Here is a 25,322-nt window from a genome sequence, read left to right as displayed (position 1 = left end):
TTTGTTATCAGTGCTGTAAACTTAAAACCTAGTATATTTAGTAAATAAACCCCTTCAGGGGCGGAGACAGTTTTCAATGTTGGAATGTCTACTGCGCGCGCGCTGACGTGAACGGGAATGACGCCACGAGCGCACGCTGTTGTGAATTTTTTTTGTCATTGCTTTTTCTTTCGCTTTTTTTAAAATATATATATTGATGATGATGCTTCGTGCCTTCTTTCTGGCCTTCAGCGTTTCGAAAACCTTGGTGTTTGATTGAGAAGTTATTGAGCAGACGAAAAGCGAGTTTTGACTTCACAAAAATGTTCACCGGACATATATCATTTTGACTGGACGTTATCGCCTGATATTTGTCCTGTGAAAATGTGCACGTAACCCGTATAATAATAATAATAATAATAATAATAATAATAATAATAATAATAATAATAATAATAATAATAATAATAATAATAATAATAATTTATTCCAATACTGTATTCCAATAAATACCAATACATGTATATTAGGATAATATACAAAGTAGGTTGGCTTATATGCCTATCCTCTATTCATAATATTTAATTACATCATCACGAAATTTCAGGACAAGGCTCGTAATGGAGTCATATACAAAAAAAGGTCTTTTGGCCTTAACAGTTTGAAAGAGTTATTGATTGCAAATAGATCATTAAAAAATACTCGACGTATATCATTGACATAGTCGCATTCCATTAAGGTATGGTACTCATCCCCAACCTTATTTTTTCACTTTTTTCACAAATCCTTAATTCATAAGGTAAATTTTTATAGCGGCCTATTTCAATTGCTAGTTTGTGTGCCGAGAGACACGCAATCTAGTCATAGATTGTCGGCGTCTAAATTTAGCTTCTGATAAATATTTTTCTAGTTTAAAATTTGTCTTGATCTTGCAATAAGTGCGTAGCTTTCCACTATTTTGATTTAACTGTGCCTGGGTTTTCCAAAATGTTGCATAACTTTTATATAGTACTTTTTTAGTATATTTTCCTAGGGTTGTTGGCCTTCAATATCTATTTCCTGTAGTGTCTTTAAATCACACCAAGCAAATAGGGAATTGATGAACCTTACAGGGAAATTAGATGTTGAAGATTGGCTGATCTTTGCCGTTTCCCCCACTAAGGTGTTTTCATATATCCTACTTTTTATTCGGCACCAATATTTTGCCACCAGGGAAGAAATTTGTATTGACCAACGAGAGCGCGTGAAAATTCATCACTGGGATATAACAAAAGATATTGAAGAAACCCCAAGCGACAAAGATTATTACCCTGAGTTGTTCCGACCTATATCACCCTTCTGACTCTTAGAGAATAATAAACGTCGCTCTTCAACCTCTCGAAAGGCCATCGGTTTGTCAGGCCACAGGGGAGGTGGTGAGCAAAACAATCGAGCAGAACAATCAAATACGTGAACAAACCGATGGCCTGTGGTGATCTAGAACCGGCACGCGCAACACAGACTCTGCGATGCATGGCTTATTTTTCTCTTGTCTTTACTGAGATGTTCACCAAAGGAGAGGCTGCGAACTGTATAGAGGCTACACAGCGTGATTGTTGTATAAACCAGAAAACCTGTCAATCAAACACGCGACCTCCGTACAGCCCCCGGTGATCTGGAGATGAGCAATTCATGCATTTGCTTCTAGTGTCGTGTTACAATTTACTTGCGCAGTTGCGCTTTGTGCGACAAGTCTCCTCTCATAACTCAAATCCTATACCGCTTCAAGATGGTCCTAGAAGTTGATCAAGTTTTGGAGCAAATTGGCCAATTTGGGCCGTTTCAAATTCGAATCTTAGCCATGTTTTTGTTCATATTTATCCCGCTGACTTACCAAACTCTACTCATGGTTTTCGTCGCTTACGAACCGCCCTGGATGTGTACTACAAACAGCAGTGCGTGCTTGCTGTCGAATTCAACCGGACGGGAAATCTACAGCACCAGTACTCAGCCAATAGAGCTGTACCACCGAAGATGCAAACTCAACAGGACGGACTGGAAGTTTGCAGACCCAGAACTCTACGAAGGACCCGTGCATACAATTGTTACCCAAGTAAGCGATTAAATTAATCGGTTAAAGCTTACCCAGCTTCGATAAGTGTTTGATTATTATTATTTTTTTATCCTGTTAATCAAGGCCTCAGCAAGCGTTATAAAAAGAAGCGTGCGTGAAATTTGCATGATCTAATGTTCGATTATCTGTTTGACAGGGCAAATGACATCCCTGACAATTTGGTTTAATCAGGTGACTCCTAGCCTAAGGAGTGAGTGAATTAACAATGCATTACGTGACCAAGTGATAAAGCCAAGCCCTATTTTGGACCGACCGAAGAAAAAAAAGGAACCAAAAAGCATCTTTCCTTCTTTCAAAAATGGCTGGATTTTTACGCTACATCTAATATTTTATTTTCTAACGAATAAAGTATCTCACGACCTATCAGAAAAATAATTTAAATGTTTGCCAAAAGGCACAAAGGTTGGAACACACTTAGCAGTAGAAATTGGCTGATACCCAGGTTAGAGCTCGTCAGGTTGTTAAAACTGCTTTTATTTTAAGGTATCCCAAATAAATGTGAAACATGCATGTGTATGATAAAAATTCCGCCCGCTCGTGAGGAAATTGATGTACACTTTGACCCTTGAGACTTGTAGGGGAAACCACGGGCTATAGGAATACCTCAGCCACCTTTTCTTCTTTTCTTTCTTTTAATGGGGGAGAGAAAAAACGCGCCTGGGGGTCGAGGTGGTAGAGTTACTCATTTACCAGGTGGCGGCGGTTACACAGCCGTCGCAAGGAAATTTCAAAATTACAATCTACGAATAAAGCCTGATACTCTGTAGTCTGATAATAACTGACGATATTTGATTGATAATTGGTTACTCGCTTGAATTAGCCGATGGAAATGGATTCTCTGAGTCACTCGGCATTGAGCGGGAGCATAAAATGGTTATTAAGAGTTGTGACGTCATAAAGAGCCATCTCCCTGAACAATGGGATAGCTCGTCACAAACCCTATACTGTCTTATGTGTCATCTCCAGGACAGGAAACCCGGACTAGATGCCTGGAACTAGGCTGATTCAAAACCATACATTTATTTATGGGGTCACATCAGACGCTGACCTTGGTACTACCAGGGGATAGTCACCAGGGGTTTTAAATGATAATAGACCGACACCACAGCGCCTACTCTAAAGCAGCTTGGCTGGGAATCAATCCAAAACAGAAGGCTAAGACTGCTTAGTATGGCCTTGATGATATGGGAACAACTAATATCTTACAGCCAACAACAAGGTCTTCCAGACCTGCCATGTATGTCGTACGTCCCACGGACGTAGCAGGCCTCAAAATATTAAGGAGGTGGGGACACAAAACAGAAACTTTAAGAAAATATTTGGGGGGCACAGCCACGCACCTACTGGTCGTTTCATTATAATTTTTCAAATTTTGGGGTGGCACGTGCCCCCAGTGCCCCACCCCCTGCTACAGCCCTTCCTGCACTGCACAAGTCATGCACCTTGCACGCCCACAATAATCTTCAAATAGGAAGATGGTAGTCTCCCAGGAAGAAGTAGAAGTATCTCTCCTCAGTTTGACCTCGTGTTTAACAATAGCTTTCATGCATGGCTCGCTTACTATCGTCCTTATTGATTCTTATGCCATGTTTTTATCTCTCCTCAGTTCGACCTCGTTTGCGACAACAGCTTTTATGCATGGCTCGCTTACTCTCGTCATTATTGATTCTTATACCATGTTCTCATCTCTCCTCAGTTCGACCTCGTGTGCGACAACAGCTTTCATGCATGGCTCGCCAACTCCATGCTCTTCTTTGGCTGGGCTTTAGGTGCTATCATCCTGGGGATGATCGCGGATAAGTACGGTCGTCGTAGCGTCTTGTTTCCCTCTGCAGCCTGCGTCATTGCCATCACCTTCTCCATGTCTTTCGCCCAGGCCTCGTGGGTCGTCATAGCGTTGAGATTCTTCTCTGGATTCTTTCTCGGTGGAAGTATTCTGACTATGTTCGTGCTCGCCGCGGAACTGGTCGGGCCGGCCAAGAGGGCGTTGTCTTCTACTATGGTGTGGTTCTATTTCACGCTGGCGTTGATGGTCTTGGGGCTGCAGGCGTATTTCATTAAGGATTGGAAGCTGCTGTGTATCATATCTACTGTGCCGTTTGTGTTTATTTTTATATTTTGGAAGTAAGTAGATTATACTTATTTAGTGTTTGTATACCCCATCATCGTCATCGACATCATTTTCAGCATCAATGTCGATAATCTTTCCTACATAACCTTTTTACCGTAACGATAGAGAAACGCGCCTGATGCTTGTGGCACCATTTTAGTAATCATCCCGTAGTTACCGGGGGCGTAGCCAGGGGGGTGGCCAAGGGGGCCCGGGCCCCCCCTTCTAGCAGCCAAAAATACAGTAAATGTATGAGACATTAACTAAAACACAGGAGAAAATGCCTTCAAAGGGCCTTTTATGGGCCCCCTCCTGTTAAAAATGCTGGCTACCCCGCTGGTTACACACCAACACTTGAAAGCAACAGTATCGTACCTGGGGACGGAGTGTAGGGGACACTCCCCTCAGCCAAACCTGGGTACGCGCCCGAACTACGCGGCGTGTGTTGCTTTGCTTTTTGAAATTAATAGAAACAAAATTCAATTTTTCATTTTTTTTTATTCAGGTTTATCCCCGAGTCCGTCCGATGGCTTCTAGTGGTCGGTCGCAAGGACCAGGCACGTGAAATCCTGGAGCAAGTCGCTAAAGTCAACAAAAAAGAAATGCCTAAGGAAGACCTCAGAGTCCCTGTGGTGAAACATAACCGAGGATTCCTGGAACTGTTTGGCACACCTAGGCTGGCTTTACTAACTCTGCTCCAGTGCTACGCGTGGTATGTGTAGTAAAATAGTAAAACGCCAAAGCCAGACAAACTGCGCACTCTAACCCCACTAACCCTCCCCACCCCCCACCCCCTCCCCCATGCAGTGAGTTGGGCACTCTGGGGGGTCTGTCAGTTTATACTAGGGCCCTCAAATGGTCTTTGTCGAGCACTCGCGACCTTGCGAGCACCCCGTTTTTTATGCGAGACCGAGCATCTTTAGTTGTTGAAAAATCGAGCAAGCGAACACATAAAAAAATACAATGCGTGCACGGCGGAAAAAAAATACGAGAGCATGCGAGCATTAGCCGAAAACTGCGACCACATCGAACTTTCGGGGGCCCTTATACTTTCTCCAAGTCCTTGTTTGGCTTTTAAGAATTTGGCTTTTGCTGCATAACGGACTTTTCTAGCTCGCTTCCCGCCATTTTTTCTCGACCTCAATTAAGGTCTAGCATGTGTCTCATAAACATTCCATCAATGTCATTTATTGTCGCGGCCAAAATATGCTAATTAAAATCGTACAGGCTAAGCAAGTCGTCCTCTCCGCGCGCCCAGTTTTGTTTGCTTACCTTATTAAGAAAAAATGCCCGTTAGATCGCGCACTCTTATTAAAGAAGGCCAATCACGCCGACATTTTATGCTCCCGCTCAATGCCGAGTCACACAAAGCATCCATTTCCATCGGCTTATTAAAGCGAGTAGCCAATATATTTTCAATCAAATATTGTTAATAACTAATCATATTTCATTCGTAGATTGATATTTCGTAGTTTTCTTGCAAATAAATCGTTGTATTTTTATAAAGATAAACAATAACAAAGGAAAAGGTGACCGACATTCTTTAAGGCAAATCAAAGAGGGGTGGAGGCTCCTCTGACGGGAGGGGAGGGGAGGAGTATGGTTTTTTTCTGGAATGGCACAGTTCAAACTACATAAAATAAGAGCCTCTGACTTCAGGGGCGGATATAGGGGATTTGGTGGATTTCCCCCCATTTTTGTTTGAATAAACTACGGAGGAGGTACTGTCCATGTGCCATCGCCTGCTTGACTTTGCTGACGCGATAAATTCAATTTAGATTGAAGTATTGTTAGATCTATGTGACCTACCAACAACCACTGGATTAGTTATAAGCCGTCTATCCGGCCATTATCCACCCCTCTATTTTGAAATCCTGGATTCGCCCCTGGACTTGTATCACTAGGGACCTTTGTCTCGAAAGGAAGTTAATGCACCCTGTTGTTTGTCAGGTTGGTGAATGGCCTCGTGTATTACGCTGTGTCTATGAGTGCTGGGGACTTCGGTGGAAGTATCTACCTTAATTTCGTGCTTACCAGTATTGTCGAGTTCCCAGCAAACATTCTGGTGATTGACAACTGTAACAGGTAACCAAGCAACGGTAACAACCTTATAGTTTTGCAATGAGTGTGCCCCCTTCGTCACAAAAACCTTTGGATTCATTTTTTTAAAAGGGCAGAAATAAGGACACTGTTGGAACCCAAGTCCATAAAACGGGTGCGCTTACTGAACATATGATGCCTTCTTTCCTATTAAAACTGAAAACCGTCCTTGATAACCAGGTGTCTTTATTAATCAGATGTCTTTAAAGCGGGCTTCAACCATAACCTTTATTATCCCCCCCCCCCCCCACACACACACACACACACACACACACCCTTTGCGAGCTGACCCCAGGTCCGTAGCAGGAGGTGGGGACCAAGGAGTGTCCCCCCCCCCCCCCCCCAATATTTTCAAAAATTATAAGGAAATGACCAGTAGGGGCGTGGCTGTGCCCCCTCTTAATGTTTCTGTATTGTGCCTCCCCAATCATACGTGGCCTGCTACTGCTCTGAACCCCCCTTAGGAGATTAAACAGTTAGAAAAGCTTTTTCCTGCCTCTTTTGTAGTAGCTGTAATACCGTTGCAGGTTCGGTCGTAAGCATACTGTGGTCTGGTACACTGTCGTGGGCGCCATCTCGTGTCTAGTGGTGTCCTTCATACCTTCTGGCACGGACAATATAGGTACAGGGGCGTGTCTAGAGAAAAACACAGGGTGTGGTCCATACAGTAGTATCTTACTGGCATAATTACCTTTGGTAATAGCTCACAAGATCCACCTAGAAACATTTTCTATCCAAATACACACACAAAATTAACTGTCTTCTACCATTGAAGGGGTCAACTGAAGTCGAACTCATCTAGAAGCAGTTTTTCAAATGGATAAATTAGAAGTGATGATCTCCTTCCAAACAAAGGTTTGGGAGGAGCTGAAAGGGAGGCTAGGGGGGCTGACACATTGTACACTTGGTTACCACCAAGCCGCTCTAAATAACTTTCCCCAATCGTTTGCCCTAGATGTATTCCTTTGCACATGCTCACACGGTATGTTTTGTCACCAGGTTACATAGCAGGGCGCGTCGCTGCAGGAACCCTGGGTAAACTGTGTATCACTACCTCGTTCAACAGCCTTTACGTGTTCTCCGCGGAACTCTTCCCTACAATGATCAGGTTTGACGCCATACATGACGCAATAGAGCACGCAAGGGGTTCTGGGTACCCTATGCATCTCCATCTCGAGGACCCCCGAATGGTCTTTGGCGAGCACTTGCGAGCTTGCGAGCACCCCGTTTTTTATGCGAGACCGAGCATTTTTAGTTTTTAAATAAATTGAGCAGCGAATACATCGAAAAATACAATGCGAGCACGGCGGAAAAAATTGCGCTATCCTGCTAGCATTATCCGAAAACTGCGAGCCCATCGAAATTTCGAGGGACCATTCGGGAGCCCTATCTCGTTCCACAGCCTTTACGTGTTCTCCGCCGAACTCTTCCCTACAATGGTTAGATATGATATCGTTGTTTCCCTACCTCTCATGGATGCGATCCGTATCCGGGATAACGGGGTATTGGTCTCCTCCTCCTCCTTTTTTTATATTTGACTTTCATCTATTTTATCTCAGGAGAACCGGGATGTTTCTTTCCCCCTCTATTTTTGTATTCCCGTTTTTCTTACCATCGCCCTTCTTTCTCATCTCAGCATTTTGTAACATCTTTTTTACAATCGCCTTTATATCTCATCTCAGGAATAGCGGGATGGGTCTCCTGTCCGTCATTAGTCGTGTCGGGGCGGCCCTTGCTCCGTTCGTGGTCCAACTCACCCGGATAAACGCTATTCTCCCGTTCGCTTTGATGAGTGGCCTTACTTTTCTTGCCGCGCTTGCGTGCTGGTTCCTACCGGAAACGCGAGGCAAACCCACGCTAGAGGTCATGGGAGATGATGATCCGCAACACCTCGAGCAAGGTAAACATTGACGATTCCATAGCCTTGTCCTTTCTACGTGTACCAAACTTTTGTTAGTACCACTATCATCTGTTCCACCCCTTCCCTTTCCCTTCCATTCCCGCCTCCCCACCACTGTAAAGTCCCGTGCAAACAGCGCCAGGGGAGGCGGTGGTGGTGGTGGTGGTGGTGGTGGGGAATCAGGGTAAAAATGAGCATTCTATAGCCTTGTCCTTTCTACGTGTACCCAACTTTTGTTAGTACCACTATCATCTGTTCCACCCCTTCCCTTTCCCTTCCATTCCCGCCTCCCCACCACTGTAAAGTCCCGTGCAAACAGCGCCAGGGGAGGCGGTGGTGGTGGTGGTGGTGGTGGTGGGGAATCAGGGTAAAAATGAGCATTCTATAGCCTTGTCCTTTCTACGTGTACCAAACTTTTGTTAGTACCACTATCATCTGTTCCACCCCTTCCCTTTCCCTTCCATTCTCGCCTCTCCACCACTGTAAAGTCTCGTGCAAACAGCGCCAGGGGAGGCGGTGGTGGTGGTGGTGGTGGTGGTGGTGGGGAATCAGGGTAAAAATGAGCATTCTATAGCCTTGTCCTTTCTACGTGTACCAAACTTTTGTTAGTACCACTATCATCTGTTCCACCCCTTCCCTTTCCCTTCCATTCCCGCCTCTCCACCACTGTAACGTCCCGTGCAAACAGCGCCAGGGGAGGCGGTGGTGGTGGTGGGGAATCAGGGTAAAAATGAGCATTCTATAGCCTTGTCCTTTCTACGTGTACCAAACTTTTGTTAGTACCACTATCATCTGTTCCACCCCTTCCCTTTCCCTTCCATTCCCGCCTCTCCACCACTGTAAAGTCCCGTGCAAACAGCGCCAGGGGAGGCGGTGGTGGTGGTGGGGGGGGGGGGGGGGAATCAGGGTAAAAATGATAGGGATGTTCGTCGAGAAATTAAAAAAAATACCCCTGAAAATAACACCAAAAATTGCTACGCTAAAATATACCCTAGAAGCAAAAAATATGCCTGAAAATACCAAAACGCAGATTTAAGTATCCCATTGTATAAAGAAAGTCTCGAAAGACAATGTTTTGCTTACAAGTCGGAAGTATTAGATAATCTAGAAAACGTTGGCTCATAATGCCTCTTTCTGCGAACCCCCTAAAAAATACCATTTGTAGTAGAAAAGCCTCTCTCAGATACCCCCTATTTTGACCCCTAATAATACGACGAGCACCCATCCCTATCGGGTCGACATGGGAAGAACGCCCCCCCCCCCCTACCCCACCCCACTGGGAGCGCCAGTAACAGCCATTGCTGCTGGCGCTGGTACTCTAGGTTAACCACTCTAGGTTAAGACAAAATAAAGTTAGCGGGCCGTTTATACCCTACAGCCCTTGGGATGAGAGTTACCGCTTTAACAAGGGCTCCAGACGACGAGAATGGGGGCTGGGGTGGATTGCAAAGGGGGGGGATGTTTCTCAGGCTGTCAATATCCTATAGCCCGTGGGATTCTGAATGAGCAGATAAGCGCAAATGGGAGCCAGCGACAGAAGTACTTGTGCCATTTGAACACCAAAATGCAAGGTTTCTATTTTCTGTGATAAAAGGCTTCGCATGTTTTTTATTTTATTATTATTTCTTTTTTTATTTTCAGTTAAAATGGAATCTATCAAAGAGAATGCCGCTGACAATAATCCTTAGCTTGACGTAGTACGGGATACATGTGTGAGGCGTGGCGTGAAGCGTATATTAACCCCAGAAATGTGTTCAGAAATATTTTATCGATTTACATGATTCTTGAACAAGTAATAATTGCTTGCACAAACTGGTGAAAAGTATATTTGTCTCTAAACTTGTTAAATTGAGTTAGATAACATAAATAATGCAATAAAAATTGCCACCATAGCAGTCAGCTTTGCTATATCTTTATCATAACTATTACTAATGTTATTATCTGGATAGACATTATCATCAGCATCATAAGCATCATCATCATCATAAACATTATCAACATCAACATTATGTACATCATGGGTACTCCGCTCTTCGCCGTACATTTTCCTAATCCAAACAATGAAAGCCAAAGTAATTACAACTATTGCAACAACAGCTAGCAATGTAGCTATAACAGAAATAGCGGTCACGAAAACACACATCACATTCAAAGCAATTAGAACGATCGGCAAAACAAAAGCAATCAGAATCAAAACCCCTATAGACAACAATGATACCACAAACAGTATAACCACTATGAATATAGGTATCACCAATATCATTACCATATAAACGGTAATAGTAGATATTAGAGTCACAATAGTGACTATTATATAGACTAGGAAGATTAATATGAACACTATCACTGCTAAGATAAGTAGGATAAAAGAAAGTTTGAGAACAGCTGATGTAATCGATCCATAAATCACAGTTTTTAACAAAAACAAATATAAAGTGCCTACTAAAAACATTTTGTTAGAAAATATTCTAGGATATTCCTATTCTATTATATTCTATAAAACGTTACAATCTTTTTCTCTTTGTGACGTCCAATATACCGTATTTGAAAATGTTAAATAGTATTTTTTATAACTTTGATCTATTTATGATTAAAGTGCAGTATCTTCCTCTTTGTCCGATTCTTTGCTCTTTTCCAAAGTGTCGTTCTCTTTTTCAAAACCCAAATTTTCTTCTTCCTTAATTATTTTTTTTTTCATTATCCTCGACAGCAGTCTCCTCAGCATCAGTTCCGGGTCCTTCATCTTTTTTTCCTACTTGTTCTATGTCGTCTTTGCTCTCGTCTCCCGACTCCTTTTCCTTGTCTTCACCTACAGGTTTCTCGTTCTTATTTCCGATTTCGTCCCCCGGTAATCTTGCGTTTTCTGGCTTCTCTTTGCACGCCTCGCCGTCTGCGACAAATCCGGGGTTTATCTTGTCCGCTGCTAGCACCGAGTCCCCCTCTTGTTCTGCGTCCGGGGCGGCAGTGCCGTTGGCCAGCGGTTTTTCCTCAAATGGTGCTTCCAAAACAACTGAAAACATCAAATATAAAACACATCTTAGTTTGCAATATTCAAATGAGCGCCATCCTTTTAATAAGCGCCCCCCCCCCCCCAAAAACCTGGAATTTTGGAATAGTAAGCGCCCTCTCCCCAATAAGCGCCCCTCCCCTCCCCCTAAAATTTCCCAACAAAAGCACCTGTTGAATGGGGTAAATCATTTTATATAGCTCGCGTTGACATTCTCACATTACATTACTGTCATTTAAGTTTTAGATCCATTTCAGTCAATCTTGTTTTAAAAACTGTCGTTTTTCTAGCTCGCTGGGTCATTTCCTTATTAGGCATTACATACCATATTTGGAAGTTCGCTTCAATCATTTTTTTTTTCGCTTTGTAAGAATTTCCACGTAAACTTGCAGGAATTCGAATTTACTACGATTTTGCTGGCAGCCATCTTGGAAATGGAGCCTAGTCCCTAACGTTTTCAAATATTACAGGTCTCCCGCGGCTCGCCCCAGGCTCAATTAGACCATTTAGAAAAACGACAGCCATTAATTGATATGATCAATTCAGATTCTTTCTCGCGCGCTCCCTGTGTGCCCGATCTCCGCGACGCCCTGAGTCCCCGAGGATGGTTTCAGACCCGAAAAATTAAATCAGACTTTATTAGTAGATTGTTATCTTGCGAATAATCCGTTGTATTTTCATTAATAAACAATAACAAAGGAGGGGTTGATCGACATTCTTTAAACAATATTTCTAGTAGGTTAGGAGTTGGCCCAGAGCTTCCTGTATATTGGTGTTGGGTTTCAAATGGAATCTGTCGTGGTTGATCAAAATTATACACACCAGAATACTGAAGCTATTAAAGTTCGAATATTAAAACTTATCAGCACCAAGATATGCTCTCTTGTCGGCTAATAATAAGCCAGGATAACGTCCATTTCCTAGCCGGTAGTTTATAGCCTACGTGTAGCCGCTGACTCGCGAAATCCTGCTACTCGTAGGCTAGTAGTTTAGTGTTTTACAAAGAAAATTGGATTAAAAAAACAGACACATTTTGAGGCTACTTCGCGTAGCCTCAAAATATCGGCAAACTGCATTACCGGAAGAGACAGAGACAAAGAGCTAGAGAGAGAAGGATAGAGTTTGGCACTCAACTGACCTCAAATATTCCGCCGCGGGCGATAGATGACATCTTAAGCTATATCCCAGTAAAAAATTGAGTCATACCTCGAACAACAACGGAACACAGAAACAAAAGTTAGTTAACAGTACATATGTCGGCCGTTCGCTTTGTTATCAGTGCTGTAAATTCGCTGTGTTATCAGTGCTAAAACCTAGTATATTTAGTAAATAAACCCCTTCAAGGGCGGAGACAGTTTTCAATGTTGAATTGTCTACTGCGCGCGCGCTGACGTGAACGGGAATGACGCCACGAGCGCACGCTGTTGTGAATTTTTTTTGTCATTGCTTTTTCTTTCGCTTTTCTAAAAATATATATATATATTGATGATGATGCTTCGTGCCTTCTTTCTGGCCTTCAGCGTTTCGAAAACCTTGGTGTTTGATTGAGAAGTTATTGAGCAGACGAAAAGCGAGTTTTGACTTCACAAAAATGTTCACCGGACATATATCATTTTGACTGGACGTTATCGCCTGATATTTGTCCTGTGAAAATGTGCACGTAACCCGTATAATAATAATAATAATAATAATAATAATAATAATAATAATAATAATAATAATAATAATAATGATAATGACAATGATAATGATAATGATAATGATAATGATAATGATAATGATAATGATAATGATAATGATAATGATAATGATAATGATAATGATAATGATAATGATAATGATAATGATAATGATAATGATAATGATAATGATAATGATAATGATAATGATAATGATAATGATAATGATAATGATAATGATAATGATAATGATAATGATAATGATAATGATAATGATAATGATAATGATAATGATAATGATAATGATAATGATAATGATAATGATAATGATAATGATAATGATAATGATAATGATAATGATAATGATAATGATAATGATAATGATAATGATAATGATAATGATAATGATAATGATAATGATAATGATAATGATAATGATAATGATAATGATAATGATAATGATAATGATAATGATAATGATAATGATAATGATAATGATAATGATAATGATAATGATAATGATAATGATAATGATAATGATAATGATAATGATAATGATAATGATAATGATAATGATAATGATAATGATAATGATAATGATAATGATAATGATAATGATAATGATAATGATAATGATAATGATAATGATAATGATAATGATAATGATAATGATAATGATAATGATAATGATAATGATAATGATAATGATAATAATAATAATTTATTCCAATACTGTATTCCAATAAATACCAATACATGTATATTAGGATAATATACAAAGTAGGTTGGCTTATATGCCTATCCTCTATTCATAATTCATCACGAAATTTCAGGACAAGGCTCGTCATCTGTTAAGCTCATAATATACAAAAAAAGGTCTTTTGGCCTTAACAGTTTGAAAGAGTTATTGATTGCAAATAGATCATTAAAAAATACTCGACGTATATCATTGACATAGTCGCATTCCATTAAGGTATGGTCCTCATCCCCAACCTTATTTTTTTTTACTTTTTTCACAAATCCTTAATTCATAAGGTAAATTTTTATAGCGGCCTGTTTCAATTACTAGTTTGTGTGCCGAGACACGCAATCTAGTCATAGATTGTCGGCGTCTGTACCGTTGCAGAACTGTCCTTGTGGTGAAAGTGTCAACAAGTTAACAATTCCAACACGACCCTATGAACGATCTCCCCTTGGCACGATCTCCACGAGGTACAAGATACGATAACAAGGCACTTTGATTGGATGGACGGTATGGGAGATACAAGAGACAATCTGATTGGTTAGACACTTCTGCAACGAGGACCATTCTGCAACGCTACCGGCGTCTAACATTAGCTTCTGATACATATTTTTCTAGTTTAAAATTTGTCTTGATCTTGCATTAAGTGCGTAGCTTTCCACTATTTTGATTTAACTGTGCCTGGGTTTTCCAAAATGTTGCATAACTTTTATATAGTACTTTCTTAGGGTATTTTCCTAGGGTTGTTGGCCTTCAATATCTATTTCCTGTAGTGTCTTTAAATCACACCAAGCAAATAGGGAATTGATGAACCTTACAGGGAAATTAGATGTTGAAGATTGGCTGATCTTTGCCGTTTCCCCCACTAAGGTGTTTTCATATATCCTACTTTTTATTCGGCACCAATATTTTGCCACCAGGGAAGAAATTTGTATTGACCAACGAGCGCGCGTGAAAATTCATCACTGGGATATAACAAAAGATATTGAAGAAAACCCAAGCGACAAAGATTATTACCCTGAGTTGTTCCGACCTATATCACCCTTCTGACTCTTGGAGAATAATAAACGTCGCTCTTCAACCTCTCGAAAGGCCATCGGTTTGTCAGGCCACAGGGGAGGTGGTGAGCAAAACAATAGAGCAGAACAATCAAATACGTGAACAAACCGATGGCCTGTGGTGATCTAGAACCGGCACGCGCAACACAGACTCTGCGATGCATGGCTTATTTTTCTCTTGTCTTTACTGAGATGTTCACCAAAGGAGAGGCTGCGAACAGTATAGAGGCTACACAGCGTGATTGTTGTATAAACCAGAAAACCTGTCAATCAAACACGCGACCTCCGTACAGCCCCCGGTGATCTGGTGATGAGCAATTCATGTATTTGCTTCTCGAGTCGTGTTACAATTAGCTTGCGCAGTTGCGCTTTGTGCGACAAGTCTCCTCTCATAACTCAAATCCTATCCCGCTTCAAGATGGTCCTAGAAGTTGATCAAGTTTTGGAGCAAATTGGCCAATTTGGGCCGTTTCAAATTCGAATCTTAGCCATGTTTTTGTTTATATTTATCCCGCTGACTTACCAAACTCTACTCATGGTTTTCGTCGCTTACGAACCGCCCTGGATGTGTACTACAAACAGCAGTGCGTGCTTGCTGTCGAACTCAACCGGACGGGAAATCTACAGCACCAGTACTCAGCCAATAGAGCTGTACCACCGAAGATGCAAACTCAACAGGACGGACTGGAAGTTTGCAGACCCAGAACTCTACGAAGGACCCGTGCATACAATTGTTACCCAAGTAAGCGATTGAATTAATCGGTTAAAGCTTACCCAGCTTTGATAAGTGTTTGATTATTATTATTTTTTATCCTGTTAATCAAGGCCTCAGCAAGCGTTATAAAAAGAAGCGTGCGTGAAATTTGCATGATCTAATGTTCGATTATCTGTTTGACAGGGCAAATGACATCTTAAATTTGGCTAATCAGGTGAAGCGTTGTTAGGGATTAACCTGCTTTGATGAGTGTTTTATTTTGTATTTTTCAAATCAAGGCCACGGCGAGCGTTTTAAAGAGCAGCGTGTGTGAATTTGCATGATCCAATGTTTAACTATCTGTTTGACAGGGCAAATGACATCCCTGACAATTTGGTTTAATCAGGTGACTCCTAGCCTAAGGAGTGAGTGAATTAACAATGCATTACGTGACCAAGTGATAAAGCCAAGCCCTTTTTTGGACCGGCCGAAAGAAAAAAAAGGAACCAAAAAGCATCTTTCCTTCTTTCAAAAATGGCTGGATTTTTACGCTACATCTAATATTTTTTTTTTTTCTAACGAATAAAGTATCTCACGACCTATCAGAAAAATAATTTAAATGTTTGCCAAAAGGCACAAAGGTTGGAACACACTTAGCAGTAGAAATTGGCTGATACCCAGGTTAGAGCTCGTTAGGTTGTTAAAACTGCTTTTATTTTAAGGTATCCCAAATAAATGTGAAACATGCATGTGTATGATAAAAATACCGCCCGCTCGTGAGGAAATTGATGTACACTTTGACCCTTGAGACTTGTAGGGGAAACCACGGGCTATAGGAATGCCTCAGCCACCTTTTCTTCTTTTCTTTCTTTTAATGGGGGAGAGAAAAAACGCGCCTGGGGGTCGAGATGGTCGAGTTACTCATTTACCAGGTGGCGGCGGTTACACAGCGGTCGGGAAAAGGAAATTTCAAAATTACAATCTACGAATGAAGCCTGATACTCTGTAGTCTGATGATAACTGACGATATTTGATTGAAAATATATTGGTTACTCGCTTGAATTAGCCGATGGAAATGGATTCTCTGAGTCACTCGGCATTGAGCGGGAGCATAAAATGGTTGTTAAGAGTTGTGACGTCATAAAGAGCCATCTCCCTGAACAATGGGATAGCTCGTCACAAACCCTATACTGTCTTATGTGTCATCTCCAGTACAGGAAACCCGGACTAGATGCCTGGAACTAGGCTGATTCAAAACCATACATTTATTTATGGGGTCACATCAGACGCTGACCTTGGTACTACCAGGGGATAGTCACCAGGGGGTTTAAATGATAATAGACCGACACCACAGCGCCTACTCTAAAGCAGCTTGGCTGGGAATCAATTCAAAACAGAAGGCTAAGACTGCTTAGTATGGCCTTGATGATATGGGAACAACTAATCTCTTACAGCCAACAACAAGGTCTTCCAGACCTGCCATGTATGTCGTACGTCCCACGGACGTAGCAGGCCTCAAAATATTAAGGAGGTGGGGACACAAAACAGAAACTTTAAGAAAATATTTGGGGGGCACAGCCACGCACCTACTGGTCGTTTCCTTATAATTTTTCAAATTTTGGGGTGGCACGTGCCCCCAGTGCCCCACCCCCTGCTACAGCCCTTCCTGCACTGCACAAGTCATGCACCTTGCACGCCCACAATAATCTTCAAACAGGAAGATGGTAGTCTCCCAGGAAGAAGTAGAAGTATCTCTCCTCAGTTTGACCTCGTGTTTAACAATAGCTTTCATGCATGGCTCGCTTACTATCGTCCTTATTGATTCTTATACCATATTTTCATCTCTCCTCAGTTCGACCTCGTTTGCGACAACAGCTTTTATGCATGGCTCGCTTACTATCGACATTATTGATTCTTATACCATGTTCTCATCTCTCCTCAGTTCGACCTCGTGTGCGACAACAGCTTTCATGCATGGCTCGCCAACTCCATGCTCTTCTTTGGCTGGGCTTTAGGTGCCATCATCCTGGGGATGATCGCGGATAAGTACGGTCGTCGTAGCGTCTTGTTTCCCTCTGCAGCCTGCGTCATTGCCATCACCTTCTCCATGTCTTTCGCCCAGGCCTCGTGGGTCGTCATAGCGTTGAGATTCTTCTCTGGATTCTTTCTCGGTGGAAGTATTCTGACTATGTTCGTGCTCGCCGCGGAACTGGTCGGGCCGGCCAAGAGGGCGTTGTCTTCTACTATGGTGTGGTTCTATTTCACGCTGGCGTTGATGGTCTTGGGGCTGCAGGCGTATTTCATTAAGGATTGGAAGCTGCTGTGTATCATATCTACTGTGCCGTTTGTGTTTATTTTTATATTTTGGAAGTAAGTAGATTATACTTATTTAGTGTTTGTATACCCCATCATCGTCATCGACATCATTTTCAGCATCAATGTCGATAATCTTTCCTACATAACCTTTTTACCGTAACGATAGAGAAACGCGCCTGATGCTTGTGGCAGCATTTTAGTAATCATCCCGTAGTTACCGGGGGCGTAGCCAGGGGGGTGGCCAAGGGGGCCCGGGCCCCCCCTTCTAGCAGCCAAAAATACAGTAAATGTATGAGACATTAACTAAAACACAGGAGAAAATGCCTTCAAAGGGCCTTTTATGGGCCCCCTCCTGTTAAAAATGCTGGCTACCCCGCTGGTTACACACCAACACTTGAAAGCAACAGTCGCGTACCTGGGGACGGAGTGTAGGGGACACTCCCCTACCCTCAGCCAAACCTGGGTACGCGCCCGAACTACGCGGCGTGTGTTGCTTTGCTTTTTGAAATTAATAGAAACAAAATTCAATTTTTCAATTTTTTTTTATTCAGGTTTATCCCCGAGTCCGTCCGATGGCTTCTAGTGGTCGGTCGCAAGGACCAGGCACGTGAAATCCTGGAGCAAGTCGCTAAAGTCAACAAAAAAGAAATGCCTAAGGAAGACCTCAGAGTCCCTGTGGTGAAACATAACCGAGGATTCCTGGAACTGTTTGGCACACCTAGGCTGGCTTTACTAACTCTGCTCCAGTGCTACGCGTGGTATGTGTAGTAAAATAGTAAAACGCCAAAGCCAGACAAACTGCGCACTCTAACCCCACTAACCCTCCCCACCCCCCACCCCCTCCCCCATGCAGTGAGTTGGGCACTCTGGGGGGTCTGTCAGTTTATACTAGGGCCCTCAAATGGTCTTTGTCGAGCACTCGCGACCTTGCGAGCACCCCGTTTTTTATGCGAGACCGAGCATCTTTAGTTGTTGAAAAATCGAGCAAGCGAACACATAAAAATATACAATGCGTGCACGGCGGAAAAAAAAATACGAGAGCATGCGAGCATTAGCCGAAAACTGCGACCACATCGAACTTCCGGGGGCCCTTATACTTTCTCCAAGTCCTTGTTTGGCTTTTTAGAATTTGACTTTTGCTGCATAACGGACTTTTCTAGCTCGCTTCCCGCCATTTTTTCTCGACCTCAATTTAGGTCTGGCATGTGTCTCATAAACATTCCATCAATGTCATTTATTGTCGCGGCCAAAATATGCTAATTAAAATCGTACAGGCTAAGCAAGTCGTCCTCTCCGCGCGCCCAGTTTTGTTTGCTTACCTTATTGAGGAAAAATGCCAGTTAGATCGCGCACTCTTATTAAAGAAGGCCAGTGATGCCGCCATTTTATGCTCCCGCTCAATGCCGAGTCACACAAAAAGTATCCATCGTATTTCCATCGGCTTATTAAAGCGAGTAGCCAATATATTTTCAATCAAATATTGTTAATAACTAATCATATTTCATTCGTAGATTGATATTTCGTAGTTTTCTTGCAAATAAATCGTTGTATTTTTATAAAGATAAACAATAACAAAGGAAAAGGTGACCGACATTCTTTAAGGCAAATCAAAGAGGGGTGGAGGCTCCTCTGACGGGAGGGGAGGGGAGGAGTATGGTTTTTTTCTGGAATGGCACAGTTCAAACTACATAAAATAAGAGCCTCTGACTTCAGGGGCGGATATAGGGGATTTGGTGGATTTCCCCCCACTTTTGTTTGAATAAACTACGGAGGAGGTACTGTCCATGTGCCATCGCCTGCTTGACTTTGCTGACGCGATAAATTCAATTTAGATTGAAGTATTGTTAGATCTATGTGACCTACCAACAACCACTGGATTAGTTATAAGCCGTCTATCCGGCCATTATCCACCCCTCTATTTTGAAATCCTGGATTCGCCCCTGGACTTGTATCACTAGGGACCTTTGTCTCGAAAGGAAGTTAATGCACCCTGTTGTTTGTCAGGTTGGTGAATGGCCTCGTGTATTACGCTGTGTCTATGAGTGCTGGGGACTTCGGTGGAAGTATCTACCTTAATTTCGTGCTTACCAGTATTGTCGAGTTCCCAGCAAACATTCTGGTGATTGACAACTGTAACAGGTAACCAAGCAACGGTGACAACCTTATAGTTTTGCAATGAGCGTGCCCCCTTCGTCACAAAAACCTTTGGATTCATTTTTTTAAAAGGGCAGAAATAAGGACACTATTGGAACCCAAGTCCATAAAACGGGTGCGCTTACTGAACATATGATGCCTTCTTTCCTATTAAAACTGAAAACCGTCCTTGATAACCAGGTGTCTTTATTAATCAGATGTCTTTAAAGCGGGCTTCAACCATAACCTTTATTATCCCCCCCCACACACACACACACACCCTTTGCGAGCTGACCCCAGGTCCGTAGCAGGAGGTGGGGACCAAGGAGTGTCCGCCCCCCCAATATTTTCAAAAATTATAAGGAAATGACCAGTAGGGGCGTGGCTGTGCCCCCTCTTAATGTTTCTGTATTGTGCCTCCCCAATCGTACGTGGCCTGTTACTGCTCTGAACCCCCCTTAGGAGATTAAACAGTTAGAAAAGCTTTTTCCTGCCTCTTTGTAGTAGCTGTAATACCGTTGCAGGTTCGGTCGTAAGCATACTGTGGTCTGGTACACTGTCGTGGGCGCCATCTCGTGCCTAGTGGTGTCCTTCATACCTTCTGGCACGGACAATATAGGTACAGGGGCGTGTCTAGAGAAAAACACAGGGTGTGGTCCATACAGTAGTATCTTACTGGCATAATTACCTTTGGTAATAGCTCACAAGATCCACCTAGAAACATTTTCTATCCAAATACATACACAAAATTAACTGTCTTCTACCATTGAAGGGGTCAACTGAAGTCGAACTCATCTAGAAGCAGTTTTTCAAATGGATAAATTAGAAGTGATGATCTCCTTCCAAACAAAGGTTTGGGAGGAGCTGAAAGGGAGGCTAGGGGGGGCTGACACATTGTACACTTGGTTACCACCAAGCCGCTCTAAATAACTTTCCCCAATCGTTTGCCCTAGACGTATTCCTTTGCACATGCTCTATGTTTTGTCATCAGGTTACATAGCAGGGCGCGTCGCTGCAGGAACCCTGGGTAAACTGTGTATCACTACCTCGTTCAACAGCCTTTACGTGTTCTCCGCGGAACTCTTCCCTACAATGATCAGGTTTGACGCCATACATGACGCAATAGAGCACGCAAGGGGTTCTGGGTACCCTATGCATCTCCATCTCGAGGACCCCCGAATGGTCTTTGGCGAGCACTTGCGAGCTTGCGAGCACCCCGTTTTTTATGCGAGACCGAGCATTTTTAGTTTTTAAATAAATCGAGCAGCGAATACATCGAAAAATACAATGCGAGCACGGCGGAAAAAATTGCGCTATCCTGCTAGCATTATCCGAAAACTGCGAGCCCATCGAAATTTCGGGGGACCATTCGGGAGCCCTATCTCGTTCCACAGCCTTTACGTGTTCTCCGCCGAACTCTTCCCTACAATGGTTAGATATGATATCGTTGTTTCCTTACCTCTCATGGATGCGATCCGTATCCGGGATAACGGGGTATTGGTCTCCTCCTCCTCCTTTTTTATATTTGACTTTCATCTATTTTATCTCAGGAGAACCCGGATGTTTCTTTCCCCCTCTATTTTTGTATTCCCGTTTTTCTCACCATCGCCCTTCTTTCTCATCTCAGCATTTTGTAACATCTTTTGTTTCAATCGCCTTTATATCTCATCTCAGGAATAGCGGGATGGGTCTCCTGTCCGTCATTAGTCGTGTCGGGGCGGCCCTTGCTCCGTTCGTGGTCCAACTCACCCGGATAAACGCTATTCTCCCGTTCGCTTTGATGAGTGGCCTTACTTTTCTTGCCGCGCTTGCGTGCTGGTTCCTACCGGAAACGCGAGGCAAACCCACGCTAGAGGTCATGGGAGATGATGATCCGCAACACCTCGAGCAAGGTAAACATTGACGATTCCATAGCCTTGTCCTTTCTACGTGTACCAAACTTTTGTTAGTACCACTATCATCTGTTCCACCCCTTCCCTTTCCCTTCCATTCCCGCCTCCCCACCACTGTAAAGTCCCGTGCAAACAGCGCCAGGGGAGGCGGTGGTGGTGGTGGTGGTGGTGGTGGTGGGGAATCAGGGTAAAAATGAGCATTCTATAGCCTTGTCCTTTCTACGTGTACCCAACTTTTGTTAGTACCACTATCATCTGTTCCACCCCTTCCCTTTCCCTTCCATTCCCGCCTCCCCACCACTGTAAAGTCCCGTGCAAACAGCGCCAGGGGAGGCGGTGGTGGTGGTGGTGGTGGGGAATCAGGGTAAAAATGAGCATTCTATAGCCTTGTCCTTTCTACGTGTACCAAACTTTTGTTAGTACCACTATCACCTGTTCCAACCCTTCCCTTTCCCTTCCATTCCCGCCTCCCCACCACTGTAAAGTCCCGTGCAAACAGCGCCAGGGGAGGCGGTGGTGGTGGTGGTGGTGGTGGTGGTGGTGGTGGTGGTGGTGGTGGGGAATCAGGGTAAAAATGAGCATTCTATAGCCTTGTCCTTTCTACGTGTACCCAACTTTTGTTAGTACCACTATCATCTGTTCCACCCCTTCCCTTTCCCTTCCATTCCCGCCTCCCCACCACTGTAAAGTCCCGTGCAAACAGCGCCAGGGGAGGCGGTGGTGGTGGTGGTGGTGGTGGTGGTGGTGGTGGTGGTGGGGAATCAGGGTAAAAATGAGCATTCTATAGCCTTGTCCTTTCTACGTGTACCAAACTTTTGTTAGTACCACTATCATCTGTTCCACCCCTTCCCTTTCCCTTCCATTCCCGCCTCTCCACCACTGTAAAGTCCCGTGCAAACAGCGCCAGGGGAGGCGGTGGTGGTGGTGGGGGGGGGGGGAGGGGAAATCAGGGTAAAAATGATAGGGATGTTCGTCGGGAAATTAAAAAAATACCCCTGAAAATAACACCAAAAATTGCTACGCTAAAATATACCCTAGAAGCAAAAAATATGCCTGAAAATACCAAAACGCAGATTTAAGTATCCCATTGTATAAAGAAAGTCTCGAAAGACAATGTTTTGCTTACAAGTCGGAAGTATTAGATAATCTAGAAAACGTTGGCTCATAATGCCTCTTTCTGCGAACCCCTTAAAAAATACCATTTGTAGTAGAAAAGCCTCTCTCAGATACCCCCTATTTTGACCCCTAAAAATACGACGAGCATCCATCCCTATCGGGTCGACATGGGAAGAACTGCCCCCCCCCCCTACCCCACCCCACTGGGAGCGCCAGTAACAGCCATTGCTGCTGGCGCTGGTACTCTAGGTTAACCACTCTAGGTTAAGACAAAATAAAGTTAGCGGGCCGTTTATACCCTACAGCCCTTGGGATGAGAGTTACCGCTTTAACAAGGGCTCCAGACGACGAGAATGGGGGCTGGGGTGGATTGCAAAGGGGGGGGGGGGGGGGGATGTTTCTCAGGCTGTCAATATCCTATAGCCCGTGGGATTCTGAATGAGCAGATAAGCGCAAATGGGAGCCAGCGACAGAAGTACTTGTGCCATTTGAACACCAAAATGCAAGGTTTCTATTTTCTGTGATAAAAGGCTTCGCTTGTTTTTTATTTTATTATTATTTCTTTTTTTATTTTCAGTTAAAATGGAATCTATCAAAGAGAATGCCGCTGACAATAATCCTTAGCTTGACGTAGTACGGGATACATGTGTGAGGCGTGGCGTGAAGCGTATATTAACCCCAGAAATGTGTTCAGAAATATTTTATCGATTTACATGATTTTTGAACAAGTAATAATTGCTTGGACAAACTGGTGAAAAGTATATTTGTCTCTAAACTTGTTAAATTGAGTTAGATAACATAAATAATGCAATAAAAATTGCCACCATAGCAGTCAGCTTTGCTATATCTTTATCATAACTATTACTAATGTTATTATCTGGATAGACATTATCATCAGCATCATAAGCATCATCATCATCATAAACATTATCAACATCAACATTATGTACATCATGGGTACTCCGCTCTTCGCCGTACATTTTCCTAATCCAAACAATGAAAGCCAAAGTAATTACAAGTGCTGCAACAACAGCTAGCAATGTAGCTATAACAGAAATAGCGATCACGAAAACACACATCACATTCAAAGCAATTAGAACGATCGGCAAAACAAAAGCAATAAGAATCAAAACCCCTATAGACAACAATGATACCACAAACAGTATAACCACTATGAATATAGGTATCACCAATATCATTACCATATAAACGGTAATAGTAGATATTAGAGTCACAATAGTGACTATTATATAGACTAGGAAGATTAATATGAACACTATCACTGCTGAGATAAGTAGGATAAAAGAAAGTTTGAGAACAGCTGATGTAATCGATCCATAAATCACAGTTTTTAACAAAAACAAATATAAAGTGCCTACTAAAAACATTTTGTTAGAAAATATTCTAGGATATTCCTATTCTATTATATTCTATAAAACGTTACAATCTTTTTCTCTTTGTGACGTCCAATATACCGTATTTGAAAATGTTAAATAGTATTTTTTATAACTTTGATCTATTTATGATTAAAGTGCAGTATCTTCCTCTTTGTCCGATTCTTTGCTCTTTTCCAAAGTGTCGTTCTCTTTTTCAAAACCCAAATTTTCTTCTTCCTTAATTAATTTTTTTTCATTATCCTCGACAGCAGTCTCCTCAGCATCAGTTCCGGGTCCTTCATCTTTTTTTCCTACTTGTTCTATGTCGTCTTTGCTCTCGTCTCCCGACTCCTTTTCCTTGTCTTCACCTACAGGTTTCTCGTTCTTATTTCCGATTTCGTCCCCCGGTAATCTTGCGTTTTCTGGCTTCTCTTTGCACGCCTCGCCGTCTGCGACAAATCCGGGGTTTATCTTGTCCCCTGCTAGCACCGAGTCCCCCTCTTGTTCTGCGTCGGGGCGGCAGTTCCGTTGGCCAGCGGTTTTTCCTCAAATGGTGCTTCCAAAACAACTGAAAACATCAAATATAAAACACATCTTTATGTCTACAGTTTGCAATATTCAAATAAGCGCCATCCTTTTAATAAGCGCCCCCCCCCCCCCAAACCTGGAATTTCGGAATAGTAAGCGCCCTCTCCCCAATAAGCGCCCCTCCCCTCCCCCTAAAATTTCCCAACAAAAGCACCAGTTGAATGGTGTAAATCATTTTATATAGCTCGCGTTGACATTCTCACATTACATTACTGTCATTTAAGTTTTAGATCCATTTCAGTCAATCTTGTTTTAAAAACTGTCGTTTTTCTAGCTCGCTCGGTCATTTCCTTATTAGGAATTACATACCATATTTGGAAGTTCGCTTCAATCATTATTTAATTTTTTTATTTTTTGCTTTTTTATCGCTCTAGGGCTTTGTAAGTCTAGAATTTCCACGTAAACTTGCAGGAATTCGAATTTACTACGATTTTGCTGGCAGCCATCTTGGAAATGGAGCCTACTCCCTAACGTTTTAAAATATTACAGGTCTTCCGCGGCTCGCCCCAGACTCATTTA

General features: G+C 42.7%; 3 protein-coding genes across 3 annotated transcripts in view; 2 read left to right on the top strand and 1 right to left on the bottom strand.

Moving 5' to 3' along the window:
* The first annotated feature begins 1,425 nt into the window (after window positions 1-1,425).
* LOC5508185 (organic cation transporter-like protein) lies at window positions 1,426-10,811 on the top strand. Its single transcript, XM_001628736.3, has 8 exons — window positions 1,426-2,071; window positions 3,789-4,216; window positions 4,708-4,914; window positions 6,153-6,287; window positions 6,830-6,924; window positions 7,302-7,410; window positions 7,985-8,202; window positions 9,844-10,811. Exons 1-8 carry the CDS (start codon window positions 1,748-1,750, stop codon window positions 9,888-9,890), a joined length of 1,563 nt encoding a protein of 520 aa, XP_001628786.3. The 5' UTR covers window positions 1,426-1,747; the 3' UTR covers window positions 9,891-10,811.
* LOC5508184 (solute carrier family 22 member 15-like) overlaps window positions 9,807-25,322 on the bottom strand; it is a 23,694-nt gene continuing 8,178 nt past the window's right edge. The window contains 1 exon segment of the mRNA XM_001628709.3: window positions 9,807-11,212. Within this exon segment, the coding sequence (XP_001628759.3) occupies window positions 10,881-11,212 (332 nt within the window). The 3' untranslated portion in view covers window positions 9,807-10,880.
* On the top strand, window positions 14,819-24,384 carry LOC125558981 (solute carrier family 22 member 15-like). Its single transcript, XM_048720649.1, has 8 exons — window positions 14,819-15,430; window positions 17,325-17,752; window positions 18,250-18,456; window positions 19,703-19,837; window positions 20,356-20,450; window positions 20,823-20,931; window positions 21,506-21,723; window positions 23,417-24,384. Exons 1-8 carry the CDS (start codon window positions 14,999-15,001, stop codon window positions 23,461-23,463), a joined length of 1,671 nt encoding a protein of 556 aa, XP_048576606.1. The 5' UTR covers window positions 14,819-14,998; the 3' UTR covers window positions 23,464-24,384.

This window comes from Nematostella vectensis, chromosome 13, assembly GCF_932526225.1.
Source record: "Nematostella vectensis chromosome 13, jaNemVect1.1, whole genome shotgun sequence".
Taxonomy (NCBI): Eukaryota; Metazoa; Cnidaria; class Anthozoa; order Actiniaria; family Edwardsiidae; genus Nematostella; species Nematostella vectensis.
This window is presented reverse-complemented; position numbering and strand designations above follow the sequence as displayed.